Below are 18,485 nucleotides of genomic sequence, written 5' to 3' on the forward strand. Positions count from 1 at the left end.
CCTGCTGCCCTTCCAGGTTCAGGGTACCAGGAAGAAGCAACCAGAGTGAGAGGGCTCTCGGGTTGGGTGGGATTGGTCAAGATGTACGTGCAGCCTGAGCCCTGCTCTGGCCTGCCACCCCTGGATTTTCACAGCCCCAAGTTGAGGCAAGAAGGGGGAGCCCTGAAGTCTCTCAGCACTCCCAGAAAGTTGGGGAAATGGTTTAACTGGCTGAGCGTAGCCACACAGATTTCTCTTGATCCCAATCCAGTTCCCCAGGGGTGCAGGCCTGAGGGTCTTGGCTCTGTGGGGCAGGACCTGTGGGTGCCTGGCAGCGGCAGCAGGCGGGATGGCCGTGGCAGCCCGATTGCCTTTGAACGCCAGGCCCGGACAATAGGACTGAAACGGCCTTTGCTCGTGGCTTCCGGAAAGATCGAGCCCAAGGGGGCAGGGCTGGAACACACATCCGACCGTACTTTCCTGGAACTGCTCAAATGCTCCCCTTGCCTCGTCCTCACCCTCACGTCTTCCTCTCTTTCGCCTCCACTGGGGCAGAATCCCAAAGTCTGCAAAAACTCAAGTTATTCGAGTCTGCGTCCGCGCTTGGGGTCTTGTTTAACAGCTCCGGGTTTGCGTTTATCCTGCGTAATTAGAGGCAAACATTTGTCCCACCGGGGGTCCCACTTAGGCTGATGAATTTGATTTCTTTTTTCATTAATGGGCCGTGTTTATCATACTTCTAATTATTTCAACTTTAAACACTATTCGTTCTTGTGAGGAGGTGAGAGCTGAGGCGGGAGGCTCCTTTTCCCCGGGGGATTATTTCCATTAATAATGGCAAGAATTCTGAAGCAGCTCCAACCCCTCCTGGGGCTGAGGTAAGGAGTGAGTTTGGGATGGAGGTCGGGCTGGTAGGGAGAGACAGGTCCTGAGGCGGAGTGACTCTGTTCCTTTCCCGTTGGTTCCCCAGCTTAAGTCTTGGGGCTTGCTGTTTTTTTTGAGAGGTAATCTGGAGTTTGTCTTCTTCACCCTCTGCCACCACCCTCGCCCCCTCCCAGCCTGGGCTCAGATCCTTCCCCTGTGAGCCTCTTGGCAACCTTCCACCACCCCAGCCAGATCCCAGCCTGGCTGGGCAGAGGCTCAAGGAGCCCTATCCCAGCCCCTAGCTGCTAACACCGACAGAAAAGCCAGGAAAAGTTAGGGTTGACCAAGCGGTACCTGGGTGCGGAGGAGAGGGCCCAGCAGACCCCCAAATGGGGGGCAAGGGCAGGGGACTACAACACCAAACTCCACGGACAGGCACACCAGGCGGGAAAATAAAGGAGATGTGAAAGAGCGGGGGAGGGAACCCCCCCCAAAGCCATATAATTTTCAATTGCTTTGGTCTTTAATTTCATCGCCCCATAAATGAGGAAATATCAGTTCCCATACTAAATTTTTATCCCCGGCTGATAAATATGACGGGGAATTTTCGTTGGGTCCTCGTAAAAGCGAACAGTTTCGATCAAATTGGTGGGGAAAGACTTATGCAGATAATACAAACAGAGTGGCCATAAAGTCTCCGCTGTTTCCCGCGGGGTGGGAGGTGGGACAAATGGTTCCCTGGATTGACGGCTGCCCAGGCTGTCCCAAGTCTCCTCTGGGGCCTAAACAGCCTAACCTTGCCCTGGCCAACCCCTGTGCCGAGACCACTGCGATCCCTGCAAATGAAAACACAAAACCATTTCTAATCTCCCCTAGCTGACCCTGCAAGTGAGTCACAGATTACACATTTTCTGCCAGTGTTCCCGGGGTCCATGGACCCCTGTGGTCTCCTCTCTCGCCCCCTGGCTGAGGGACTTCCGTGGATTTCTTTCCGAAGTCCTTTTCTAGCAGCCGCGGGCTGGGGCCTCTCTAGAAGCGATCCAGCCTCCGCACTCTTCCACGCCAGGGCGTCCGCAGCACCGGTCCTTTCCCGGCCAGGCTTCAGCCCTTTGGAAAATCGAAACCCGAGGCTTCATCCAGGGGAAAATGTGGGGCGACCGGAAAGACAAGTTATTTTCCAGATTCCGTTTCCTGAGGAAGGGGTGGAGAGTTTAGTTCGCTTTGGGAGAAAGGCGATGAAGAAACGGAAAGAACTATTTAAAACATACCTTGTCCCTTATTTCTCGTTTTCCTTTATTAAAAAAATAAAAACCACACAAAGACGCTGGTTCTCTTTTCCGTTAAAAAATGCCCCCCAGCTCATTCGCTCTGTAAAGGACACTTCTCTGGGTCGAATTTTGTCACATCTGGTGTCCTAGTTTCCCGTGTGATACGTGACTCCCACAAACCATCCGAGGCCCTGCAGGTTCCCTCTTCCTCTCTGGGAATACTCCTTGTTTTAGTGGGGGCAAGGTCAATTGGAAAGCAAGGACCGCCAAGGCCTGGAGCAAAGCACCCGAACCCGACTCCAAGGCCAAAGCCTTCCAACCCCTGAGATGGTGACCCAGGGGCCGCCTACTCTGCCAGGCCCGGACTGCATTCCCTGGTCGGGGAGCTGGGGCCTCTGGTCTCTGGCTTCCTTCTCTCCGGACCCCTAGATCCACTGGAAACCTCCTTTACCCTCCTGGAACAACCCTGAAGTGATGATGATGACCCCCTCCCTGGTACAGTCCAGACTCTGGGGATTCCCCGTCAACCCGCACAGGGAACTTATAACTCAACCAGCTTCCATTGAGCGAGGTCCCCAAACTGAGCTCCCAGGCCAAGCCCCGAGAACCGGGACGCAGGAGAGCAGAAAGTTTAGTTCTGTTTAGGATTCCTTAACTTTTTCTGCCTTTCTCTGCCCACTGGAGCCCTCCCTCCAAACATCACCCCACACCCCTCCCAAGGGAAGAAACGGGGCAAGGGCACAAAGAGAGGAAAAGAAGAGGTAAAAGACAAGGGAAAAAGTACCTGGATCGTGTCTTGACCTTTTAATTTGAATTTGACTGTTTTGAGCCCCGAGTTGCCTTGCTCTCTCCCTCTCTCCTGCATGTCCCCCCTCTCCGCCCCCCTCTCCCCAAGAGTTACAGGCTGGTTCCCCGGCCAACAAACCCCGTTCTCTCTAGAACCCCCCACCCACCCTCCTCCACCCCTCTCCACCCCTCTCCTGCCCCTGCCGCCCCGGGGGCGCTTCCTTTGTTCGCGGGGAAGGGCTCCGGCGCCCCTACCCCGAGGCGGCTGCTAGGTGGCGCTGTTACTCCACGCTGCGCGCTCCGCCTGCCGCCAACTTGACCCCGCTGACGTCACGGCCGTCTGAATCATCAAGGCCATTTTCAAATCCCATTGGTCTAGCCGTCACATGGTGAGGACCGAATGCGCGGATAATTATGGAGCTGATATTTCCCCCCCTCCCCTTCTTTTCCCTCCCGCCCCTCCAACCGCCCCCCCTCCCGGATGGGGAAAAAAAAAAGATGTCAGCTCCTCCGCTGTAGTATTGCTCCTTAAAAACCCCTCTCTCTGAAAATGACATGCCCTCGCAATGTAACTCCGAACTCGTACGCTGAGCCCTTGGCTGCGCCGGGCGGAGGAGAGCGCTATAGCCGGAGCGCAGGCATGTATATGCAATCTGGGAGTGACTTCAACTGCGGGGTGATGAGGGGCTGCGGGCTCGCGCCCTCGCTCTCCAAGAGGGACGAGGGCAGCAGTCCCAACCTCGCCCTCAACACCTACCCGTCCTACCTCTCGCAGCTGGACTCCTGGGGCGACCCCAAAGCCACCTACCGCCTGGAACAACCTGTTGGCAGGCCGCTGTCCTCCTGCTCCTACCCACCTAGTGTCAAGGAGGAGAATGTCTGCTGTATGTACAGCGCAGAGAAGCGGGCGAAAAGTGGCCCCGAGGCAGCTCTCTACTCCCACCCCCTGCAGGAGTCCTGCCTCGGGGAGCACGAGGTGCCCGTGCCCAGCTACTACCGCGCCAGCCCGAGCTACTCAGCGCTGGACAAGCCGCCCCACTGTGCCGGGGCCAACGACTTCGAAGCCCCCTTTGAGCAGCGGGCCAATCTCAACCCGCGCGCGGAACATCTGGAGTCGCCCCAGCTCGGGGGCAAAGTGAGTTTCCCTGAGACCCCCAAGTCCGACAGCCAGACCCCTAGCCCCAATGAAATCAAGACCGAGCAGAGCCTGGCGGGCCCAAAAGGCAGCCCCTTGGAGAGCGAAAAGGAGCGGGCCAAAACCGCGGACTCCAGCCCAGACACCTCGGATAACGAAGCGAAAGGTAAGCCTGCCTGGGCCGCGGCGGCCGGGCTGGGACGCTCGGGTACTTGGTCTTCGTGGCCGGGGCGGGGGCAGGGGGAGGGTTGGGCCGAGGAGGCCCTGGACAGTCCCGGGAATGCGATCCCGGCTTGCGACTCGTGTCCGCTGAGCGCCAGGCTGGTGGCGCGTCATTTGGCTAAGGAAGGTAAGCGGCAGAGTGGAAGGGCCGGGCCGCCAGCGGCTGTGGGCGCCGAGACCCGGGAGTGGTGCGCACCGCGGGCAGCCTGCGGGCGCCTTGTGCTGCCCAGGGCTGATGACGGCTCCCGGGTGCTTGCTGGCTTTGGTTTGCTTGCTTTACGGTGGTGGCTTGGGGGGCTGAGGCCCCTCGTTCAGGTCAGAAGCTTGCAAAAAGCTTAAAATGGCGATCTTGGGCCAGGGACTGGGGAAGGCTTAGGTGAAGGGGGATTTCGCTTTACTGCGCTTTCCCAGTTGAAAATTGTTTCCTTCGAAGCGCGATTTGTTATTGTTTGTGGGTCTGATTTGTGTGTGTGGTATGGGCTCCTGCGGTTTGAGCTCGGCCGGGGGCCCTCGGGCAGCGGGGGCTGGGGCGGAAAGAGGTGGAGGTGAAGGGCTGATCTCCTCGTCCCTCCCTCCCCCAGACGCCTGGCTAGGGGGATGGCGTTGGAACAGGGCATTTGGAATGTTGTTAGTTTCTTGTCTCCACTGTAAAATTTCTTTTTCTTTTTCTAGTTAAATTTAAAAACATATTTTTTCGTTCTTTTCCAAAAACAGTTTACAAATGAGTGGTTGGGAATTTTCTGTGTGCGTGGCAAGCGGTTTTCTCCTGAAAGGGAGTGTTGCTTTAGTTGGATTACATTGTGATTTCGGCTGGAGAAAGCCTAGCCAGAGTTCAAGCTCAGGGTTCAAGATTCATTTCTGCTGCTGGAACTGGGGTCCTCCAGGACCTTTCTCTGACACCTGGAGAAAGAATGTGGAGGAAACGGGAGCAGTGGAGGGAACTTGAGGGGACCCACTTTCCTTGAAAAGTTGGAGCAAAAATCATCCAGAAAGGCCCAACTGGGAGGAGAGGAATAAACCTGTGTTCCCTGCCACTAACTACTGGAGGCTGTGTATAAGTGGGGCTTGTTGGACGCAGAGGCAGATGAGTTCCTGAGAGCTGAGCAGCCTGGGGGCGGCCTGGATCTTGTGGTGCTTTGTATATGGATACGGTGCACACGCATGCCTGGCGGCGACCTGTGTCACACTCACACACACGCCTCTCTCATGCTTCGCGCACACTCACGCATGTCCCCGTGCGCACGCACACACACACACACACAAACGCGCGCGCGCGCGCGTACCCGCACTGTTTTGGCGGGCAAGGGCAGAGCCTTGCCCTCTTGGGTCTCCTCTGCAAAGATGGCCTTGGCAAATCAGCCCATAGAGACCCCAGCAGAAGATGTGCACCAGTGTGTTCATGAGGCTGAGGGAGAGAGTGAGGTACCCACACCCAGGAAGGCTTCCCTGTGACACATGTGCTGCAGGAAAGCTTAATTTTGTGCCCTCTCCCCAGATCCTGAGCTTTGTTGGGAAAGAATTTTAGGTTAGGAAAAGCTGCGTCCTAGCCCCACCAAAAGCAAAGTCAAGGTTAACAAGTCCACCTCCTAACTCAAACTGCCCCCATTCCGGTAGGCTCCCTTTCTCTCTTGCCCTCCGCACAACAACCTAAGCCCTTCCATCCCACCCAATCCCTCTCAGTCTGCACTTTGCCTGTGCCCTTCTTGCCTCCACTCCCCCCCATATGGTGTCTCCACCAGGCCAGAGGCGAGAGGGCTTTTAGCCAGACTTCCCCATTTTTAATTTCTCCCTTCCCCCAAAACCCAACAATCCCAATGAGAAAATAAATAGGGCAGAGTTAGATGTGGAGAACATTTAAACAATTTGGCAAGAGGCTGCAGGTGCAGAGGTGGGAGCAGAAGTAAGGACATTCAGATGTCTTAAACTATAGCCTTAAGTTTGCCTTTTTTTTTTCCCCTGGTGCCTCTCAGTTCCCCAAGGGCCCCTGCCTCACACCCCATCAAAAGAGGATCTAGGAATCTGGCAGTTCCATTTGGCAAAGCGGGGGGGGGGGGGGGGGGGGGGAGAGTACAGAGACATCAGCAGCCACCTTTGCTGGGTGCCCTTGTTGGGTCTCTGGACTCTGGGTTTTTTCCCTAGAAAGGATGGCCAAGGGCTCCCATGCTGCTTGAGGAGCAAGGCTGGTCCATTTCAGCAAGAATGTGTACCAAGGAAAGAAGCTATCAATAAGATAATGGGAATTACACACTCTATCTATATCATCTCCTTCTATCAGTAGACACATGTGTACGTATCTGTGTGTGGACATTTGTGTAGGAGTGCGCACCTCTACAGGAATACGCGTGCACACACAGGCATTCACATCTATATAGACTAGATGGAGACTTCCAGGAGGCTGCATTTCTTCAGGATATCTCTCTCCCTTGACCTTAGGTCCTATGGCTAGGGCAGTTGTCTGAGGACCCCTCAGCATGCCCCAGAGCGGTTGCCCCTGACCTCTGCTGCCTTCACAAGCAACCCTGCTTCAGCTATTCACACCTGGGGGAAATGGCCAGGAGAGGAAGAGCTGGCAACGGGAGATTGAAAGGGGCAGAGTTGCTCTGTGGCACTTCAGGTGGGAACAAGGGCTGGGGGTCTGGTACAGGGACAACTGCAAGGGCCTCTGGCCACAGGGACTCTAAGGCGATGTCTCTCTGTCCCTCCACTGAGTTGAAAGGGGTCAAAGCTCTCTGGGAATTGCTCTGGGCAGCAGGGTGGACTCTGCAACCCTGTCTGGGGCCTGGGAAGCACTTTTCCTTCCAGTTGGATTTTTCCAGAACTGGAATGGAACCTAGAGGAGGGAGGGCCTGGTGAGGTTGAGCACACGCCCGCCAGGGTCAGTCAATAAGCTGAGGGAGAGTGGGAGTACTCAGAATCTGCTAGGTCAAGGTGGATTGGGGTCACTTAATTAATAAATGCTCCCGAGGCAAGAGCTTTCTGTCTTTCCCCATGGAAGTCTAGACCCTAAAGAAATTCTAAGAGCCCAGAGCCCAAGAACACCCCGCGAGCCAGGCCTTTGGGGTGAGAACAGCTCCCCTCTGCTCCCTCAGCCGCCCCCCACAGCAGACTGGCAAAGGCTGCAGCGGGCTGCGAGGGTCTGCCTCTTCGAGGGATACTTATGTAAATAATGTTATTTTTAACAGAGGAGATAAAGGCAGAAAACACCACAGGAAATTGGCTGACAGCAAAGAGCGGAAGGAAGAAGCGGTGCCCCTATACTAAACACCAGACGCTGGAATTGGAGAAAGAATTTCTGTTCAATATGTATTTGACGCGAGAGCGCCGCCTGGAGATTAGCAAGACCATTAACCTTACAGACAGACAAGTCAAAATCTGGTTTCAAAATCGCAGAATGAAACTCAAGAAAATGAACCGAGAGAATCGGATCCGGGAACTGACCTCCAATTTTAATTTCACCTGAGCGCGCGGCCTCCCCTCCCCCTCCCCTTTCTCCCTGCTCCTTCCTTTCCCCGCCCCCTCCTCCCTTTGTGCCTGGTGCTATATATTTTTTTTTCCTCCCTGAGTATAAATGCAACGCGCCTGCCAAAAAGGCAAAGACCTCAGACTCTCCTTCCAAGGGACCTATGGTTCGTGCTGCGAAGATGCCTCCACCTAAAGCATGAGAAACAGGGTGCCGGGGTGTGGGGTGTGGTGTGCCCGCATAGATGAGGGTGGGAGTGTGGCTGGTGTGTGTGTCAACCCCTCACTCACCCACGCACTCACACACACCATCCTGTCCTCCATGCAAAGTTAAGGTCGAACCCACCCGATCACAGGGGGAAAAAATCAACTAGAGAAGGTCTGTAATCTCGCAGAGCACAGTCAGAATCGCTCCTTCCTTGCTGCATTTCCTCCTTAGGATAATAGACGTTTTGGAAAGTTCGGCTAGTGTTTGTGTGTTTGTCGTAGCGCCCAGCGCCTCCACGAAACCCTCTCCATGTCTTTACCTCCCAGTCGCTCTGAGAATCTGCTTGAAGTCTCGTATTTGTACTGCTTTCTGCTTTTCTTCCATTCTCCCAGCACCCCCCACATTCTCCCGCCACTGACACCTCAGAAATTCCATCCAGAGGAATACAAAAAAATTTAAAAATTAAAAATAGAACATAGTGAAGCAAAGACAGACTGCCCCCCCCTTAAATATTGCCCTGTCCCTGTCTGGGAGTTGTGTTATTTAAAGATATTCTGTATGTTGTATCTTTTGCATGTCGCTTCCTTAATGGAGAAGAAAATCCTAATAAATTTCCAGAATCGTAATCCTCAAATGGGTGGTTTTTTGTTTTTAAGTGTTTTTTTAGCAACACCCCCACCCCAAAAAGAGGCTGAGTGTGTGGATGTGTGTGTTTTGTGTTTGACTCATCTCCTAGAGCCTTTCTAGAATGTCTCTTGGCGGGTTTAATGTAAGTGAGAGACCATAACGTTGATTTAAATATTATCCAGGTGACCACAATAAGTCAAGGTCATAAAACAGTAATGTCAGGACGGTCTTGGTGCGCGCGAGAGGTGGATTTTATGATCTGCAAATATAATGTGGTGCTGCAGTAAAAGATGCATTTAAAGGTGACTGGAGGAGGGAAAGAGGCAGAGAGCAAACTGCAATCTTGAGGAGCAGACGGATCTGATTGCCTGGGGTGCTGGGCCAGGCGCACCCCACCGCTGCTGGGGGAACCCCAAGAGCCCCCCACCTATCCAAAGAGAGGAATAAACTTAACCGCCGGAGGGGGACGAGGAGCTCAGCCAACCCCCCCCCCCTCGACAGCAGCAGCAGAAGCGCCGGCAGAGGCAGGAGGAGGAGGCGGCGACAAGGTAAGAGAAGCGGTTTCTTGTTCTTCTCTTGGCGGCATAGTGGGGACCAGCGGTGTCCCCAGGTGTCTGGCGTGCAGCGGGCACAACAGGGAGGAAGGTGTTTCGGGCATCTGAGCTTGCTGAGAGCCCAGGCTTGTCTTGTGGCCGTACTCACAGTGGAGGGCAGTGGCCGGGAGCTCCCTCTCCACCCCTCCCCGACCCGTTGCCGTGGGGTTCGGCGGGTAAAGGGGTAAATTGGTGGTTTTTGGCTTCTTTCTCTGCGCGGGCACTTAGGGTTGCCTCGAGGTCGACACATGGATGTAGATGTCGCTCCGTCTGGTCGTCTGCTGAGGGAAGAAGAGGGAGGGTGGGCGAGAGAGGGCTGGAGCTTGAAGCTTAGGTTTCCTGCTTTCTGCTGGTTTGGATCCGAGCCTTATTCAAGCTCTCGGTCTCCACGTTTTCTGGCCGTGGGGTTTTGCCAGGCAAGTGGCCTGATTGGAAGAGGCTCTGGAGCACAAGAGCCTTGGTTCGGCCACCCATAGAGGCAGGGAAGCAACGCAGAGCTGAGACAGGGAGAAGACCAGAGGGAATCCAGGAGGAGAGCCAGATGGACAAGACAGGGGACCCAGCTCAAGAGTGGAAGGACACTCCAGCTTCCCCCAGGGCCAGGGCCGGAGGCAGGGGAATAGCTCCACTGCGGGGCTGGGGGCGGGGCGGGGGTTTGGCGGCTGGAGGTCTCATTTCACCAGAGTTTCCCTGAGCAATTTGCTTAGACCAGAGGCTGTTGAGGCAGTCAGACCCCCTACCCACCCAGCCACCCAAAGTCTACTCTCTAGTCCTTAGGGAGGTTGTGGGGGCGGAAAGGGGGACGGGGCTGAATTTCTTCCTTCCCCAACCCCCTTCCCTTCTCCTCCCGATAGATGCAAAGCCGATCCCGCCCTGCTCGCTCAGCTGATCTGTGGCTTAGGTAGTTTCATGTTGTTGGGATTGAGTTTTGAACTCGGCAACAAGAAACTGCCTGAGTTACATCAGTCGGTTTTCGTCGAGGGCCCCAATCCACCTACCCTGCTCCTTCCCTCCCCAGTGGGACTGCCCCACAGCCCCCTCCCAGGTAGGGCAAAATGGGTACAGACTGAGGAGGACAAGCTGTGACTGGGACTGCAGGACAAGTCTGGGGAGCCCCGCTTCATATTGTCCACTCCTCAGCCTGTCCCAATCCCTGTGACTGAGGGAGAGGAGTTTTCCCAGCAGCTATTGTTTCCTGGGCCCAGCTGATGGAGACAGACAAAGAAAGTCTAGCCAATTCCAAGGAAATTGAGGAATTTGAGTAAGAGGTGGCCTGGTGGGCCCTCTCAGTTGGACAGCAGGGTGGAGCAGGATCAGAAGGAGAGAGAAGAGCACTGAAAGAGAAGGGAGTCTCTGGAAGGGCTAGCTTCTCTCACCTGCCAACCTCCAAAGACAAAAATCTACCTCCAGTCGGCTGGGGCTGAAGCTTCTCCCTTGACAAGTGGGGTGTCTGGGGGGGGGGTCCCAAGAGTTGGGGAACTCTGAGCTCCAGCTCAGCCACCTCCCCTTCCCTTTCTATAGCTCCATCCCCATGAGAAGGGGATATTTAGGGTGTTAGTAGGTTAGAGAAAAGCCATCAAGTCCAAATAGAAACACCCCCCCACCCCTCCCACCCCCGCCCAACACACACACACACACCCTACTGGGAAACATCAGGGCAGGAACCTAGTTCTAGTTTTGGCCTAGCTGTCTGTGGCCCATAGGCCTTGGTCTGTTGTGTCTGTGGCTGTCAGGCAGCTGCTTGTCTTTGCGCTGTGTGGAAATGTCTGGGTGAACGGAGGATGCCAGCGCCCACCATTACCATATTGTTGGGAAGGTTGTTGGCTGATGCCAGGGGGAGGAGGGGAGGATAATGGAGTAGAGAACCGAGCAAAGTGAAACTTTGCAAAGCTTCTTCCCTTCCTTTCCCTACCTGGCTCCTGAATTCTGGCCCTGGTCACTAGAGAGAAGGCTCTCAAAAGAGGCTTCTCTGCCTGTGGAGAAAAATGGGAGGGGGGTCAGGGAGAATGGGGAGATACACCCCTGTTCTCAGAGAGACTGGGAAAGAGAAAGCCAAGAGGAGAAGGATAGACTCCTGGTTCTCTTACTTTGGAATTATTATGATTATTAAAGTATTATAAACTTTGAGACAGGGGAATAAAATTACATCCCTGTAACAGAATATATACATGGAGTTCTATTTTCTCACAGTGGGCTGCTGGAGGGATATATCTAACCTTGTATATGAGTGTGGGTCCCTTTTTCTATATGTCTGTCTTCTCCAGACTCTCTCAAAGCCCTAGTATATTTTTCCATGCATACTTCGTGTATTTCTCTCTCTCTCTCTCTACAAAGAGATTTCTTTTGACCCCAGGGAGGCTAGAGGAGAAAATGGGAATAGAGCCTTTCTTCTCCCTGAGTTTGTTAGTCTTTCTGTCTATCCCCCAGCCCTTTGTGGGGGAAAATAATCTCTTTTCCTTGAAGGAAAGTGCTCAAATCTCTCTATGGCTCCTGGGGAAATAGGGAGGTTTTCAGAGAGGAAGGCCAGCTGGTGCGAGGCAGGCAGGGGCTCCCCTGGTTTGGGAGCCCCTAGCAGTCTCTGAGTTTTCAAGCTGTCAGAAGCACAGGACCAGTTGGAGTGAAGGGAGTCCCAGGCAGGGGCCGGGTGCTCAGGAGTGCCTGGCTTGGAGAGAGTGTCCCTGATGGGCCGAAATTCACCAATGAACGACTTTTGTGCTTTGGGTCTCTCTCTGCCCCCATTTCCATTTCAGAGTCGGTGGGCTTATGGGGGGGTGGCCACAGAGCCATGAGTCTGGGGTGTTCCCCTTCCCAGATCCTGGGGAATGGGGCGAATCCTCACCCCGCCAAGGTGAGGGCCAGCCTGGTGGCCAGAGTCCACCCCTATGGCCCTGGGACCGTAGATTATGGCTAAGGCGATGGTGATTATTTATTCGCTTCGCTGGAAGGGAGTCTTCAGATGAAACAGCGTGAAGAGGAGGGAAAAAATTATCTCTCTCGTCTGCGGATATTAAGATGGATTTTTATTTCTTAAAGGACCCTCCCCGCCGAGAGCGCATAAGCGTAAACTTAATATATGCTCCGCAGCCCAACTCCAGAAATCGCAATAAAAGTTAAAACCTCCCCTACTGGTTTTTTTTAATTATGATATGGGAAAGAGGAGCAGGATTTATAGAGCTGAACTCCCGGCGTGTGAGTGTTTAAGACTTGCGGGAGACGGAGGAAAAGGCAAGAGCTCGTCAAGGAGAGCCTTGGTCTCTGAGATATCTTGCTGGCTCCGGGGGCTCCGGCTTAGCCCGGCCGATCCTCTGTGGCCTCCATGGGACCTCGGCTCCCCGGCTCCCCGGCACCCTCCGCCCAGGCCCACGGCCTTGCCTCGGCTCGGAGATGCAGCCTTTCTCGGAAACAGGTGAAGGGCAGCGGCGGCTGGGGACTGGGGGCCTGCGGGTGGGCACTGGGCTTTGTGTGGGTCCCGTGCGGGGGAGAAGGTTTGCAGTTCAGGGCAGGGTCGCGGCCCGAGGGTGGCCCGGCGGACGCCTTGGCTAGGAGGGGTGTCCGGCCCGGCGCGAGGGCTCGGACAAGGTGGATTGTGTGTGGACTTTGGCCGCAGACGGAGCAGAGCAGGCTCCGGGGCGGAGGCTAGCCGCGAGGCGGGCAACCGGATGTTGAGTCTGTAGGAAGGACCTTGAGGTCTGTTTGGTGTTTGGGCTGCCGGGGGGCGGCGGCCCAGAGTGTGGAGCGCGCAGTGCGCGGGGCGCGGCGGTCAGCGTGGGCGAGGCAGCAGGCCCCGCACACCTCTGCAGCTGCCCGACAGTGTCCAGGGCGTCTGCACAGAGGCCGGCCAGTGGTCAGAGCATGGAAAATAAACGCGGTTAAAGGTCTTTCTTTCTTTTTCACATAAGAGGTCCTTTTCTCTCTCTCTCTCTCTTTCGGAGATACCTGGATTTGGTCCAGAACAGGTTGCCGCGGGAGGGCCCCGCGAGCGGCAGCGCGCGAGGGAGGGAGAGAGGGAGGGAGGGCAAGAAAGAGGGAGGGAGGGAAGGAGGGCGGGCAGCGGCGGCTGCGGTGGCCCGGGCTTCCCTCCCCCGGCGGGAGGCGGCTGCCCTGCATCTGTGGCCGTGGGGAGCCGAGGAGCAGGTAACGAAGGCGCTTCCCGAGGCGGGATTGGACCAAGCCAGAGGGACCGAGTCTTCCGGGTCTCTGCCCAACGCCCTGGAGGGGAGAGAAGGTAGGGAGATCGGCGCCCGCCCGGCCTGGCGGAGAGGCCTCGGGAATGTTGAACCTGTATTTGATTTTAGGCTCACACTCATGTTGTGAGTCTGTCTGCCTCCGGAGATGCGGTTTGTCTGTCTGTCTGTCTGTCTGTCTGAGACGTCCCAAACCCTAGGCTCTCCTTCAAAAGCTGAAAAAAATCGGGAAATTTCGTCGGAATGTACACTTTCATTCATTGGATTCTCTGCAACTCAGCGGGGCTGGCTGCTGCGCCCCCAAGTTGGAAGGGAGCTTTGGTCCAGCTTTCGGGATGCCGAATCCTCTGGTTCCCTCCGCCATGGGCTGAGTTTCCGGCTCCAGGTTCGCGGGTTGCCCTGAGGTTTGAGGCCAGACAGCTCCCAGTCTGGCAGGGAGGGCGGGGGAGAGACTAGCGGCTCTGGCCCCTTAATTGTACTTCGGACCCGTATTGTCTCTCCTTTCGCCACCTCGGCTTCCTCAGTCTGGGCTCCAAAGTCACTGCAAATTTCCTTGCGACACACACATCACACAAAGATCAGGTAACAAGGCTCCCCAAGCCATGGGGGCTTCAGGCAGAGAGCACCCCCAGTTCTGGGGCCGCTCCTCCCTCAGCCACTCCCCAGGCTGGGAAACCAGACCCGGTTGGGGGAGCCGGAAATAGCCCCGTTTGCTGCGGGGCGGCAGGGCGGGGGCCGGCGGGAATGCAGGCCGTGGCGTTGAGAGGGCCACGTTCACAGGCCCTGGGGGTTTCACTCCTGCTGGGCTTAGGGGCCTGACTCCTGGTGTGTAGGGATCCCGGATACCCACCTGGGGTGGGGGCAGGACGCGGTCTCTCCTCGCGGCGGGCCAGAAGAATTCAGTTTCTGCTTCCAGCGCAGGCCTTAGCTAGGAGGAGTTGTGTGTGGGTGTGTTTTTCCCAACAAAGAGGGATCAGGAGCGAGAAGGGGGGAAAGTAGAGGGGAACCGAGGAGGGGGCGGGGAGGGGGAGAGGGCAGCCGAGAGGTGAAATGAGCCCATTTCAGGGGGAGAAGGAAAATGAAAGCAAATGGAGCACGGCCTCCTCCGCGCGGGCGGGTGCTGACGAGCCGGGGAGCGGGCTCCCTGCCTGCGGCGGCTGGGGACCGGGAAAAGCCTGTTTTAAATTTAATCCGAACTTGACGGTGTGGATTGAACCGGAGGGAATTTAAATCACTAAGAGGGAGGCGCAGGGCGAGGGGAGGGGATGACTCTAACCTGTCTGTCTTTCTGTCTGTCTGTCCTTCCCATGGTGGTGCTATCTTGGTTGTGGTCGCAGCTGTGCAGGTCTGAGGTGATGGAGTCAGGGTGCCCCTCCCCCTTAGGGGGTCTCCTCTGCCCAGTGAATTCTTTTGGGGTCGGAGGCAAGCTCTAAGAACCAGAGTGAATGCAGAGCTGCTGGCTGAAGCTGGGGTTCCCCCCACCAACAGGGACTCCCAGTGTCCTCCAGTCCCTCGGGTTTGCCCCATCCGTGCTGAGGAAAACTGAAGGGATTGGTGGGGGTTGAGAGGGAGTGTGGGAATCTGGCAGGAGATTCAGCAGGAGTAGGTGAACCTGGAAAGACAAGCCCCTCTATTGGTGCCCCCACAGCCTTTGTGCCCCCACATCCACAGGCTGGGATTTGTGGGGGGAACCTCAATTTCTGCTTCAGAGCCCTGACCTGCCATCCCACCTCCAAATGCAGAGACTATGGGTACAGCCCACAGACAATTGTGGAACCTGAGGGACCTCGGCCTGGTGAACTCAGGGACTCCCAGCCTCTTCCAGCCCCCCTCCTCGTGGCTGCTGCTCTCTGCAAGGCATAGGCAAACCAGGGCATTGGTGGGGAGGGGGCTGTGGGCGAGGCCTGCTTCCTGATCCACAGCTGTGTCTGTGCCTGAGTGGGGAGGGTCTGAGTTCACACTCTCAAACGAAGGCAACATCTCCCATCAGTTTCACGGGGAATTTGATGGCAGCAGGGAGCCCCGGCTGGGTGATCAGGTCTGCCCCGCTGTCGCTGCCTCTGCTGGGTGGGCAAGCAGGGTGGGCAGGCAGCTCCAGAGTTGAAAAGAAGGTAGTGGCCAAAGGGGTAGGACAGAAAGGGGCATCTGTTTACAGCCGCTGTGTCTGACGGGCTCTTCCAAATAGTAGAGGCCCATAGGAAGAGGTCTTTAGGGACGCCTTTCTTCTAGGAAAACTGAGGTGGGGGCACATGGGCCCTGTCGGCTGGCGAAGATGCACAGGGAGGAGCGGTGCATGAGACCTTCTCCTTCCTCATGTCTTCTTTGCTCCTTGACTGGAGCGTGGCTCAGCCCCCAGATGCCTGGGGGGGCTGCCTGGGCTGAGATGGGGTTCTACATTCTCCAGAGGCCTAGTGTACCCACCCCAGCAGGTCACCCGGGAGGGACAGGAGAGGAGGCCTCTTCCTCCTTTGTGTCCGGACAGAAGTGGCCGCGGCGCCCGGAGCTGGTCCCGCGGCAAAGGCCTGGCGAGCAAGCGGACAGCACAATGCCACGGCTGCTCCCAGCTCGCGCCCTGCCCGTCCCGCCTGCCTATCGCCAGCCTTCCTCCCTCCCACTCTCTGAACGCCTTCCTCTCCCTGCTCTCCCATCTCTTTTCATCTTGCCCCCCTCTTTCCTTTAATTCTCCCCTCTCCTTTTCTTTTTATCTCAGTCCTCTGTTTTCTTCTCTCTTTCCTTCCTTCCTTCCTCTCCATGGGCCTGGCGCCGTGGTGCAGTTGTTATGTCTCGGGCTTAGTCTCTCTCAGGCTCTGTCCCCTGATGTCCTCTAGGTCTCTGTCTGGCCCCGGGCCCGCTGAAGGCTAGCTACACGTCTCTGCTCAGTGCTGCCAGCAGCCGCCCCAGAGCCAGGCAGGGTCCCCAGCCGCCAGGGCTGGGGGAGGTGCTGACGGGGCTGGGGATTTGGAGAAAGCCTCGGCAGGGGGACGGGAGGGAACCTCCTGTCTTTTCCTTGAACTAGTGAGGGAGAATTTTTGATTGACAGCTAACCCGACTCCATCAAGGCCAAAGAGATATTCTGTTTCTTGATGTAATTTGGATTTCCCACGCCAGTGCAGTCCGGGGGAGGGGAAGACAATCAGAGCTGAAGGCGAGGAGGCTGAGGCCCCGGGTTGTCTCTCCCTAGCCAGGCACTTCTCACACACCCCCCATGCGTCGAAATCCCAGCCCCGCTAGACCGAAAAGGAAAGAACCAGAGAGGGGGAGGAGCAGGGACCGGGGAGGGGACTTGGAAAGCTGGGGTCAGTGCTGTGGGCTGCAGATCTACCCTTCCCCCCTCAACTTTCCTTCCCCCCCCTTCCACAACACACATGCTACACTCTCTGGGACACCTCTCTCCAGCCCTTCTCCACCCCAGAGGAGACAGGTCGACAGAGATACAGGAGAAAACCATCCTCCACCCCCACCCCCAGCGTTTGGTCCCCTCCTGGGGACAAGAGTGGGAAAGAAGGGCAGGCATCTCCTGTCTGGGAATCCTTGTCTTTTCCTGCTGCCTCAGAACCTGTATCTCAGCCTCAGCTCCTGCCTATTTCCCACAGCACAAACTGGGACTCTTCTCTTCTGACCCTGAAATTGCACTCCTCCTTCAAACTCACTCTGCCATGCCTAGGGTGCATCGTGTCTCTGGGGGACATCACCTGCCCTTCTCTCTAGCCCCCCCCCCCCCCCCAAACCCCCCCCCCCCCTCTCTTGCCCCCACTGAAAATTTCCTGTTTGCTAAAAGCCCACCTTTACCAAACCACCATGGGACAGTCTGATGGAAAGCCCAGGGCTGGGCGACAAACCCCAAATTCAAGGAGGAGGGTAGCAACCAACTTATTGGGGGGAGGAATCCAAGTTGTCTGATCTTCCTTACAATCTCACTGCCCCCTCCAGAATTCCTGCGTCCGACCCCAAAGAAATTGCTTTCTCCCATCCCTCCGTTGCTTTTTTCCCGTTCCAAAAACAGCCTACAATTTTATTTAATGAAAGACACATTTATGAACAATCAAATGATCCTCATAAAAATTTTATTGAAGGACGTAAAAACAAGCTACTTGCCCACGACCGAGGTCGCTCTCTCTCGCCTTGCCCGCTCTCACCCTGGCTCTCTGCAGACAGAGCCCTGGAGTGACTTCTTTTGGGGGGGCAGGGTGTCGCAGAGATGGAGTTGGGGGCAAAGGAGGGTGAGCAGGAAGACGGGACGGGGATGCCCCACTTGTGCTGATCTCTCCTCCACTTCTTCAAGCTGGCAAAGAAAGATAAATAGATATAGACAATAAATTTAAAATAAAGGAGCTTGCATATCTGTGCCAAAGCAAAGAGAGGACTTCTGATGATAAAGGTGTATGAGGTCCGGAGGTCCTACCCCTCCCACAAGCAGACCACCTTCCCCAAGCTGCCCGACCCCAGATTTGGGGGGGCTGAGTTGGCCAGTGGCAGAAGGACGCTCCCCCTTTCCCTCCTTCCCTCCCTCCACCCCAGCTTCTCCAGTCCCCTCCCACCCTCCCTCCCTCCCTCGCTGCTGCTGCTCCTGAAAGAAATACATACATACACACTATTTAAAAACGCATTTTTAAAAGCCACGTTCCGAACTGACAATCGCTGATCTCGGCTCGCGCAGAGACTGCGGGAGCGTCGGGGCCGACAGAGACGGATTACGTCAAGAAATAGTTCCTCCACCTACCTCGGCCGGCCTCTCCGCCCCTGCGGGGCTCCCGCGCCCAGCTCGGCCCTGGGGGTCCGGGAACCCTGGCTTCGGGGACTGGCATTTTCACCCCATTAAGAAATCCTCCAGGGTGTGGGGGGGGGTGCGGGAGGCCATCAGCTTATGGGTGGACATGGGCAAGGGGGTGTGCTGATGAGGTACGAGTTGTCCTGAGGGGGTGGCCGGTGCCTTGGATCCAGAGTTCCGGACCCCCAGGAAAACGCAGGTCGCGGGGATCAGCCGAGAGAAGGGGGTGGGAGAAGGGGGAAAAAAAAAAAAAAAAAAAGGCAAGAAAAAAAAAAAAAAAGCCCCTGCGCATTGATCCGCGCCGTATTTTTGGGTAAATACGATCACGTGGGGGCCGGGGAACCAATGAGCTGCGGGGAAAAGGCTGGAAAAATAATTACCTGCCTTGATTG

At 56.1% G+C, this 18,485-nt stretch overlaps 1 protein-coding gene across 1 annotated transcript; it reads left to right on the top strand.

Moving 5' to 3' along the window:
* Nucleotides 1-3,351: 3,351 nt before the first annotated feature.
* On the top strand, nucleotides 3,352-8,487 carry LOC111157905 (homeobox C10). Its single transcript, XM_022519628.1, has 2 exons — nucleotides 3,352-4,198; nucleotides 7,437-8,487. Exons 1-2 carry the CDS (start codon nucleotides 3,448-3,450, stop codon nucleotides 7,712-7,714), a joined length of 1,029 nt encoding a protein of 342 aa, XP_022375336.1. The 5' UTR covers nucleotides 3,352-3,447; the 3' UTR covers nucleotides 7,715-8,487.
* Nucleotides 8,488-18,485: the final 9,998 nt, after the last annotated feature.

The sequence above is a fragment of the Enhydra lutris genome, unplaced genomic scaffold (assembly GCF_002288905.1).
Source record: "Enhydra lutris kenyoni isolate GAN:26980312 unplaced genomic scaffold, ASM228890v2 scaffoldscaffold56, whole genome shotgun sequence".
Lineage (NCBI taxonomy): Eukaryota > Metazoa > Chordata > Mammalia > Carnivora > Mustelidae > Enhydra > Enhydra lutris.